Here is an 11,371-nt window from a genome sequence, read left to right as displayed (position 1 = left end):
TACCCCAGCCAGCCATACTTTCATTTGCAGGCCCATAACTTGTCAACGTGCCGTATAAATTTCAAATAGGCAGCACACTTAAGCAAAGACATGCTGAAGATTACTTGACCGAAATGGCAAGAAAAACGGTAGCATAATGAGTAAGAAATGCAGCTTCAAAGGCGCATGTAGTACAAGGAACGCGTACCTTGAAAACGCTCTTGGCGCCCTCACAGCCGAAGTATTCCGAATGACGACTCGTAACAAACATGCGATAATTGTAGTCACTTAAGTTTCAGAGCATCACTGACAGGTGGCATCCATGTCTTACGGTTTTCGAAATATCTCGAATTTCGGCTTTGCCCCAACTCCGGCATTGCCCCAACTTCCCCTAAAGAACTTTGAAATTGCTTGATAACTGTAGATTTGGTGAGCGTTTCAAGATTGCATGTTTTTTGCTCATTTTTGCTCGAACATGACCTCAGTTTGACCTCAATAACTCCTGACCTAAGGTGACCTAAGACTTGAAATTTGGTGTGAAGGTGTCAAATTGATGCCCGGGAAGGTACTGAAAATTTGGCGGCGCTGCGCGCCGCCGTTTTCTTGCTATTCAGGAAAAACCACAGGGGGGGGCCAAAATGGCCCCCCCCAACGGGGCGAGGGCCCGCGCCCCACTGGGGGGGGCTATTTATAGCCCCCCTCCCGTTTTTCTGCAATAACTTCCAAACCGCTTGACGTATCGACGGCAAACTTTCAGTACCTTTGGCTGCATCAATTTGACACCTTGTGTGAAAATTTGAACTTCGTACCTACCATAGGTCGGCCGGAAATGACGTCAGAGTGACGTCATGTTCGGCCGATTTCGACGCAAAACATTGAACCACGGCAATCGCTCCCAAGAGCTCAGTTTTTAAGCTAGATCCAATTTCTTTGCATGAGAGGACTCAAAATAGACTGCGCTATCACACTGCTATCTCGGATTTTCGAAATTTTGAAAATTTCGAAAATATTATATAATAAAGTTTAAAATTTATATTTTTCATTTTTTTTTCAAAAATTGTTTGACTTTTCAAAAAAAAAACGGAACATATGTGATAGAACGCATTATCATGACTAACTCTAGAAAGTTTTAGCTAAATATCTTCAAAAATGGCCAAGCTATACGCATTATTACAAAAAATTAACAAATAATAGTTTTTAAATCAATTTTTCAGCACGAATTTGACATCGTACGCCAATATAAATAGCACCATCGTGTTCCTGAGCTCAAACTGCATCCAATAGATACCTTTTTTGTTGAAAAATTTTAACTTCAAAATTTGACCTTTTTTGACCTGAAAGTGACCTGACCTGAGCTAAATTTGACTCAAAATGACCTCAAATGACAAAGACGACATCAAATTCGAAATGTTTGGCCTAAATGGACCATAAAACATGTGTCACGTGACCGACGGATGATATAATATTTTCGTGACCTGTGATAACCTGACCTTGACCTGAAAATCAAAGTACAAGTTTGGTACCCTCAGAGTATCTAGAGCATCTGTTCACGAGTGTGTGAACCAAAAATGAGCCTGATCTGACTTGTAAGACGGCGGCCAGAGCCCAAAACGTGAAGAAGCCAAAATGCTAATAATTTTTATTTTGACCTGACCTGTGACGTCATCGGTGACCTCGAGGTCAATGAAATTAGGTTTCGCTCGGCAGTTTTTCCGGGGCTATCAGACGCCGTTTGAATTTTGACGATCGGCCCAGTAGTTTCGGAGTTAGGAGGGGGGCTATGAATAGCCCCCCCCCCCCCCAGTAGGGCGTGTTATACGCAGACCCCAGTGGGGCGCGGGTTAAGACCCTACATCGGCGGCGGGTCTGAGGGCCCCACACTGGTGCCTCTGAAGGTCTTACACAAGCGCGTCTGACGTCTACCTACCTGCAACTCTGTGGGCCCCACACTGGTGACTCTGAGGGCTCCCAGTGACGCCTGAGAGTACCACGCCGGTCTCCAGGATCCCACAGGGCTCCTGAAGGCCTTTGCTGGCCCTTGCTGGTCTCTTGAAGACTCCTTGCCCCCATGCATGTGTCTCTGAGGAGTGAGGACCCCCACAACGATGCCTTTGAAAGTTTTCACCGGCGACTGTGAGGGCACCACACAGACACGTCTGAGGGCCCTACACCACCCCCTCTGAGACACCAGTGTCTCCTGAGGCCCAACATTGGCGAGTCTGAGGGTCCCACACCGGCGCCTCTGGGCCGCCCCACACCGGTGCCTCTGGCAGCCAGCCACGCACCGGTAACTCTGTAAGTCCTACACCGGTGACTCTGAGGGCCCCACCGGCGTCTGAGACTTGAGAGTACCATGCCGATCTTTAAGGACTTCACAGGGCTCCTGAAGATACTGCCGGCCCTCATATGCCGGCCTGTTAAGGCCCATTGCTGGCATCATACGGCCCGTTACCGACGTCTGAGGGCCCTTTGTCGGTCTCTGAGAGGCCCTACTGGGTTATTAAGCATTCGCATTTCGCACCAACAACTCCAAGGGCCCCACACACAGCCATCTGTGAATGGTGTGGGATTAGCGCCACACCAGTGTCTGAAAGATCACCGCAACGGTGTCCATGTGAGGGCCTCACACCAGCACCTAAGAAGGCCCACACCGGCTCCTTTGTGGTTCCTGCACCAGTGCCTCTGAGGGCCCCACACCACTGCCTGAACCCATGCACCGATACTTTTGATGGTCCCACGCCAGTACCTCTTAAGGTCCCACACCGGCGGCCCTGGGTCGGCTCTATAGGTACACCAGTCATTCTGAGGGCCCACCACCGCGCCGGCCCCACCAATTTTCGTCGATTTCTGGCGCTGCCGGGGTATTTGTCCCAATAGCCTCCTCCTCCTGGATCTGCCAATGGGGTCAGGTGTCTTACCATTTCTGTTTTTTTTTTTTAGAAAAAAAAACTTGTGTCAGGGCTATGACGAAAAATAAGTGGCCTAAATCCGATGAGAAAACAGGATTTGGGGATACCCTAGGTTTGGCTCCGTGACCTGGTATGCCCCCCCCCGCGCTGAAGTCCTGGATCCGCCAGTGTCCATAGTTGCCCGTCTTACCCCAAGCTCAATGTCAGAAGTTCAGCACGATTTTTCTCTGTGCTGTGGATAATTTGATGTAAAGCAAATCCGCGGTAAATGAGCACTGATGGCATATGAGTGTAGGTACCACAAGTGATTGCGAGTTTTTAACTCTAACGTTAACGTTTTTTAACTCTGAAGAAGCCACAAGGGCGAAATATCAGTCACTTTATATATATATATATATATATATATATATATATATATATATATATATATATATATATATATATATATATATATATATATATATATATATATATATATATATATATATATATATATATATACATTGTTTTTTCGTCATTTTTCGATTAAGTATGAGCAAAGGCTATTTCATCATCACTAAAACTATAATACTAACAAAACAATGCTCATCACAGCCATCAACCATATATGTTTTTAACTCTAGGTATAGTGCTGCACACAAGAGCTTGCACAATACATTTTGGAGGCCGCATGGCTCTGTCTGTTTCAAGGGGCTGCGCTACAGCGCGCTACGCGTAACGGTGTATTACGTTTCCATGGAAACATCAGCAACTCGGACGCTCGTAACTTGCTCGTAACGCTGAAGCGTAGCGGTGAATTCGTCGCAAACGCCGCACCACAGCAGCGCAGCAGGCGTAGCGCCCGCTATTCATGTCCATAAAGTTAGCGTCGTATTCGTATTCGGATTCAAATTCGAGTAATGATTTCGCTCAAAATTTGCATACAGATAGCCCATGGCACGCTGAGTTCGAAAATGGTGACCTTTTTTTCCTAGGTCAAACCGTTTGACCTTGAGAGGTCAAAATACTGCGTACCCTGTAGAATCTTTGTTTATGGTCCGATTTAAAAAATTCGACCACCAGTGTGTTCGTCTCATCGAGAAGCAGTAGCACATTTGAAAAAATCCGAGGTCAAGGTCATAGGTCAAGGTCAAGGTCACTTTAAAAATCGCCGTACCCTATAAAATCTTCATTTTTGGAGCTATCGGAAAATTTCGGCCACCACTGTGTTCGTCTCATCGAGAAGCAGTAGCACATTTGAAAAAATCCGAGGTCAAGGTCATAGGTCAAGGTCAAGGTCACTTTAAACGTTAATTTTAGACCCCGTACCCTGTAGAATCTTTGTTTATGGTCCGATTAAAAAATTTCGGCCACCACTGTGCTCGTCTCATCGAGAAGCAGTAGCACATTTGAAAAAATCCGAGGTCAAGGTCATAGGTCAAGGTCAAGGTCACTTTAAACGTTAATTTTAGTCCCCGTACCCTGTAGAATCTTTGTTTATGGTCCGATTTGAAAATTTCGGCCACCACTGTGTTCGTCTCATCGAGAAGCAGTAGCACATTTGAAAAAATCCGAGGTCAAGGTCATAGGTCAAGGTCAAGGTCACTTTAAACGTTAATTTTAGTCCCCGTACCCTGTAGAATCTTTGTTTATGGTCCGATTTGAAAATTTCGGCCACCACTGTGTTCGTCTCATCGAGAAGCAGTAGCACATTTGAAAAAATCCGAGGTCAAGGTCATAGGTCAAGGTCAAGGTCACTTTAAACGTTAATTTTAGTCCCCGTACCCTGTAGAATCTTTGTTTATGGTCCGATTTAAAAATTTCGGCCACCACTGTGTTCGTCACATCGAGAAGCAGTAGCACTTTTGAAAAAATCCGAGGTCAAGGTCATAGGTCAAGGTCAAGGTCACTTTAAACGTTAATTTTAGTCCCCGTACCCTGTAGAATCTTTGTTTATGGTCCGATTTGAAAATTTCGGCCACCACTGTGTTCGTCTCATCGAGAAGCAGTAGCACATTTGAAAAAATCCGAGGTCAAGGTCATAGGTCAAGGTCAAGGTCACTTTAAACGTTAATTTTAGTCCCCGTACCCTGTAGAATCTTTGTTTATGGTCCGATTTGAAAATTTCGGCCACCACTGTGTTCGTCTCATCGAGAAGCAGTAGCACACTTGAAAAAATCCGAGGTCAAGGTCATAGGTCAAGGTCAAGGTCACTTTAAACGTTAATTTTAGTCCCCGTACCCTGTAGAATCTTTGTTTATGGTCCGATTTGAAAATTTCGGCCACCACTGTGTTCATCTTATCGAGAAGCAGTAGCACATTCGAAAAAATTCGAGGTCAAGGTCATAGGTCAAGGTCAAGGTCACTTTAAACGTTAATTTTAGTCCCCGTACCCTGTAGAATCTTTGTTTATGGTCCGATTTGAAAATTTCGGCCACCACTGTGTTCGTCTCATCGAGAAGCAGTAGCACATTTGAAAAAATCCGAGGTCAAGGTCATAGGTCAAGGTCAAGGCCACTTTAAACGTTAATTTTAGTCCCCGTACCCTGTAGAATCTTTGTTTATGGTCCGATTTGAAAATTTCGGCCACCACTGTGTTCGTCTCATCGAGAAGCAGTAGCCCATTGGAAAAAATCCGAGGTCAAGGTCATAGGTCAAGGTCAAGGTCACTTTAAACGTTAATTTTAGTCCCCGTACCCTGTAGATTCTTTGTTTATGGTCCGATTTGAAAATTTCGGCCACCACTGTGTTCGTCTCATCGAGAAGCAGTAGCACATTCGAAAAAATCCGAGGTCAAGGTCATAGGTCAAGGTCAAGGTCACTTTAAACGTTAAAATTCGGATTCAAATTCGAGTAATGATTTCGCTCAAAATTGGCATACAGATAGCCCATGGCACGCTGAGTTCGAAAATGGTGACCTTTTTTTCCTAGGTCAAACTGTTTGACCTTGAGACGTCAAAATACTGCGTACCCTGTAGAATCTTTGTTTATGGTCCGATTTTAAAAATTCGACCACCAGTGTGTTCGTCTCATCGAGAAGAAGTAGCACATTCAAAAAAATCCGAGGTCAAGGTCATAGGTCAAGGTCAAGGTCACTTTAAAAATCGCCGTACCCTATAAAATCTTCATTTTTGGAGCTATCGGAAAATTTTGGCCACCACTGTGTTCGTCTCATTGAGAAGCAGTAGCACATTCGAAAAAATCCGAGGTCAAGGTCATAGGTCAAGGTCAAGGTCACTTTAAACGTTAATTTTAGTCCCCGTACCCTGTAGAATCTTTGTTTATGGTCCGATTTAAAAATTTCGGCCACCACTGTGTTCGTCTCATCGAGGAGCAGTAGCACATTCGAAAAAAATCCGAGGACAAGGTCATAGGTCAAGGTCAAGGTCACTTTAAACGTTAATTTTAGTCTCCGTACCCTGTAGAATCTTTGTTTATGGTCCGATTTTAAAATTTCGGCCACCACTGTGTTCGTCTCATCGAGAAGCAGTAGCATATTTGAAAAAATCCGAGGTCAAGGTCATAGGTCAAGGTCAAGGTCACTTTAAACGTTAATTTTAGTCCCCGTACCCTGTAGAATCTTTGTTTATGGTCTGATTAGAAAATTTCGGCCACCACTGTGTTCGTCTCATCGAGAAGCAGTAGCACATTCGAAAAAAATCCGAGGTCAAGGTCATAGGTCAAGGTCAAGGTCACTTTAAACGTTAATTTTAGTCCCCGTACCCTGTAGAATCTTTGTTTATTGTCCGATTTGAAAATTTCGGCCACCACTGTGTTCGTCTCATCGAGAAGCAGTAGCACATTCGAAAAAATCCTAGGTCAAGGTCATAGGTCAAGGTCAAGGTCACTTTAAACGTTAATTTTAGTCCCCGTACCCTGTAGAATCTTTGTTTATGGTCCAATTTGAAAATTTCGGCCACCACTGTGTTCGTCTCATCGAGAAGCAGTAGCACATTCGAAAAAATCCGAGGTCAAGGTCATAGGTCAAGGTCAAGGTCACTTTAAACGTTAATTTTAGTCCCCGTACCCTATAAAATCTTCATTTTTGGAGCTATCGGAAAATTTCGGCCACCACTGTGTTCGTCTCATCGAGAAGCAGTAGCACATTCGAAAAAATCCGAGGTCAAGGTCATTTTTTCGAATGTGCTACTGCTTCTCGATGAGACGAACACAGTGGTGGCCGAAATTTTCAAATCGGACCATAAACAAAGATTCTACAGGGTACGGGGACTAAAATCAACGTTTAAAGTGACTTTGACCTTGACCTATGACCTTGACCTCGGATTTTTTCGAATGTGCTACTGCTTCTCGATGAGACGAACACAGTGGTGGCCGAAATTTTCAAATCGGACCATAAACAAAGATTCTACAGAGTACGGGGACTAAAATTAACGTTTAAAGTGACCTTGACCTTGACCTATGACCTTGACCTCGGATTTTTTTTCGAATGTGCTACTGCTTCTCGATGAGACGAACACAGTGGTGGCCGAAATTTTCAAATCGGACCATAAACAAAGATTCTACAGGGTACGGGGACTAAAATTAACGTTTAAAGCGACCTTGACCTTGACCTATGACCTTGACCTCGGATTTTTTTGAATGTGCTACTGCTTCTCGATGAGACAAACACAGTGGTGGCCGAAATTTTCCGATAGCTCCAAAAATGAAGATTTTATAGGGTACGGGGACTAAAATTAACGTTTAAAGTGACCTTGACCTTGACCTATGACCTTGACCTCGGATTTTTTCAAATGTGCTACTGCTTCTCGATGAGACAAACACAGTGGTGGCCGAAATTTTCCGATAGCTCCAAAAATGAAGATTTTATAGGGTACGGGGACTAAAATTAACGTTTAAAGTGACCTTGACCTTGACCTATGACCTTGACCTCGGATTTTTTCAAATGTGCTACTGCTTCTCGATGAGACGAACACAGTGGTGGCCGAAATTTTCAAATCGGACCATAAACAAAGATTCTACAGGGTACGGGGACTAAAATTAACGTTTAAAGTGACCTTGACCTTGACCTATGACCTTGACCTCGGATTTTTTCAAATGTGCTACTGCTTCTCGATGAGACGAACACAGTGGTGGCCGAAATTTTTAAATCGGACCATAAACAAAGATTCTACAGGGTACGGGGACTAAAATTAACGTTTAAAGTGACCTTGACCTTGACCTATGACCTTGACCTCGGATTTTTTCCAATGTGCTACTGCTTCTCGATGAGACGAACACAGTGGTGGCCGAAATTTTCAAATCGGACCATAAACAAAGATTCTACAGGGTACGGGGACTAAAATTAACGTTTAAAGTGACCTTGACCTTGACCTATGACCTTGACCTCGGATTTTTTCGAATATGCTACTGCTTCTCGATGAGACGAACACAGTGGTGGCCGAAATTTTCAAATCGGACCATAAACAAAGATTCTACAGGGTACGGGGACTAAAATTAACGTTTAAAGTGACCTTGACCTTGACCTATGACCTTGACCTCGGATTTTTTCAAATGTGCTACTGGTTCTCGATGAGACGAACACAGTGGTGGCCGAAATTTTCAAATCGGACCATAAAGAAAGATTCTACAGGGTACGGGGACTAAAATTAACGTTTAAAGTGACCTTGACCTTGACCTATGACCTTGACCTCGGATTTTTTCAAATGTGCTACTGCTTCTCGATGAGACGAACACAGTGGTGGTCGAAATTTTCAAATCGGACCATAAACAAAGATTCTACAGGGCACGGGGACTAAAATTAACGTTTAAAGTGACCTTGACCTTGACCTATGACCTTGACCTCGGATTTTTTCAAATGTGCTACTGCTTCTCGATGAGACGAACACATTGGTGGCCGAAATTTTCAAATCGGACCATAAACAAAGATTCTACAGGGTACGGGGACTAAAATTAACGTTTAAAGTGACCTTGACCTTGACCTATGACCTTGACCTCGGATGTTTTCGAATGTGCTACTGCTTCTCGATCAGACGAACACATTGTTGGCCGAAATTTTCAAATCGGACCATAAACAAAGATTCTACAGGGTACGGGGACTAAAATTAACGTTTAAAGTGACCTTGACCTTGACCTATGACCTTGACCTCGGATTTTTTTTAATGTGCTACTGCTTCTCGATGAGACGAACACAGTGGTGGCCGAAATTTTCCGATAGCTCCAAAAATGAAGATTTTATAGGGTACGGGGACTAAAATTAACGTTTAAAGTGACCTTGACCTTGACCTATGACCTTGACCTCGGATTTTTTCGAATGTGCTACTGCTTCTCGATGAGACGAACACAGTGGTGACCGAAATTTTCAAATCGGACCATAAACAAAGATTCTACAGGGTACGGGGACTAAAATTAACGTTTAAAGTGACCTTGACCTTGACCTATGACCTTGACCTAGGATTTTTTCAAATGTGCTACTGTTTCTCGATGAGACGAACACAGTGGTGGCCGAAATTTTCCGATAGCTCCAAAAATGAAGATTTTATAGGGTACGGCGATTTTTAAAGTGACCTTGACCTTGACCTATGACCTTGACCTCGGATTTTCTTAAATGTGCTACTGCTTCTCGATGAGACAAACACACTGGTGGTCGAATTTTTCAAATCGGACCATAAACAAAGATTCTACAGGGTACGCAGTATTTTGATCTCTCAAGGTCAAACGGTTTGACCTAGGAAAAAAAGGTCACCATTTTCGAACTCAGCGTGCCATGGGCTATCTGTATGCCAATTTTGAGCGAAATCATTACTCGAATTTGAATCCGAATACGAATACGACGCTAACTTTATGGACATCGCCTATTCAATATACCCTGGGCGTAGCGCTGAGCGCACTGTGTACATACATACATACAGTAGGTCTACAAAGTAAGTTCTCTCCGGTTGCGGCCTGCGGGCAGGTGGGGCCTGAGTAGGGTTCAACCGATTACTGCCCACTGGTGACCCGCTGACGGCGGGGACTTATTTTGTAGACCTACTGTATCGGCGTGCCAAAAAAAGCTAGGCCAGATATGGGCCTACGGTCCATCCGTTTTTTTTTTCTTTCTTTTCTAGTTGGCTTTTTATTGTCATGCAGAACTAGGTACATAACTCAAACTAGTGACCGATTTCGTTCGTCGCTAGGCGTAACCAAGACCCTAAAACAACAAGGCGTAACAACCAGTTCCAATGATGGTAATCGGGTACATCGGCTATCGAAGCGGTGTCTCACGGCCCTGCCCTGACACCCAGCCAGGTGCCGCCCTGCTCCCTCATTACGCCTGCTCCAGGTACGAAGTGGGGTCGCGCGGAGCCGGAACGGAGGCAGAGCTCCAGCTGGCAGCTGTTCAGGAGCTCCACCAGCGCAAGCTTCAGCTCTAGCAGTGCTAGCCGAGTGCCTGGACAGCCACGTGGCCCAAGGCCGAACGGCAACCAGGCGGCAGCCGGCCGTCCCCACCGTTCCGACTCGGCAAACCGATTCGGGTCGAACAGGTCGGGTTCCGGATACAGCGCTGGGTCGTGATGAATACCTAGCACCGGGATGTACACACTGCCGTGCGCCGGCAAGCTGAGGCCGCCCGGGAACCGGTACGGCGCGGTGGCGCAGCGTGCCAGCTGCGGCGTGGCCGCCGGGTACATCCTGAGTGTTACGTGATGCACGTAATATGGCAGTGTTTTAGTGTGTGATTACTTGCCTGTCACAGATGCGCCAAAAGTGTAACGTTTGGTTCCCGCTCGAATCTTTGTTTTTGTCTTGATCTCCCCGCTATGCTAAATGCTCTGAGATAATAGAATTCGCTGTTGAAGTCCACGCCTCTTTCTCGGTACTGAGAGCCCGAGAACGATACATGGTGGCAGCTGTGAGACCTTAGTAGCCTATGTGGTTCTTTAAACACTGTCTTGAATGTGTTTTGAGATAATCTTTCCACCTGGAGAAACGCACAAGGTACTCTCAAGATTTTGAGGCAATCTCGGCGCACACCAAGCAGTAGGTACAAGCCAAGACAACATGTCTAATGAAGGAAATAACCACACTGTGGCCATTCCTGGCATCCGACCACCCCAGCCATTCTCAGTGGGGGGAAATGCTGCTGAAAATTGGAAGCTGTTCTCTCAAAGATGGTCATCGTACACCATTCTTTCTGGCTTTGAGAATCTCGAAAGAAGAGTACAGGTTGCACTCCTCCTCAACCTGCTGGCTGACGACGCCCTCAAAGTGTACAATGGGTTTCAGTTTGACACCCCTGAAGAGGAGCGTACTGCAGCAGAGATCATGGAGAAGATGGAAAAGTTCTGCGTCGGGGAAGTGAACCAAACCTATGAGAGGTTTATCTTCAACAGCAGAAAGCAAGCAGAAGGTGAGCCAGTAGATGCTTTTATATCTGATCTGAGAGACCTGGTAAAGACTTGTGGGTTCTGCAATGACTGTCTGCCTGCAATGATCATGGACAGAATCGTCCTTGGTGTTAACGACTCAAAGGTTCAGACTGAACTGCTGAAGTGTCGTGATCT

At 45.0% G+C, this 11,371-nt stretch overlaps 1 protein-coding gene across 1 annotated transcript; it reads right to left on the bottom strand.

The window, feature by feature from the left end:
* Nucleotides 1–10,087: 10,087 nt before the first annotated feature.
* LOC122365796 (probable cytochrome P450 6t1) lies at nucleotides 10,088–10,498 on the bottom strand. The gene has a single exon (XM_043337331.1). It carries the CDS (start codon nucleotides 10,496–10,498, stop codon nucleotides 10,088–10,090), a length of 411 nt encoding a protein of 136 aa, XP_043193266.1.
* Nucleotides 10,499–11,371: the final 873 nt, after the last annotated feature.

This window comes from Amphibalanus amphitrite, unplaced genomic scaffold, assembly GCF_019059575.1.
Source record: "Amphibalanus amphitrite isolate SeventyFive unplaced genomic scaffold, NRLGWU_Aamphi_draft 000764F_arrow, whole genome shotgun sequence".
NCBI classification, from domain to species: domain Eukaryota; kingdom Metazoa; phylum Arthropoda; class Thecostraca; order Balanomorpha; family Balanidae; genus Amphibalanus; species Amphibalanus amphitrite.
The sequence above is the reverse complement of the archived record's forward strand: the minus strand, read 5'-3'. Positions and strand labels throughout refer to the sequence as shown.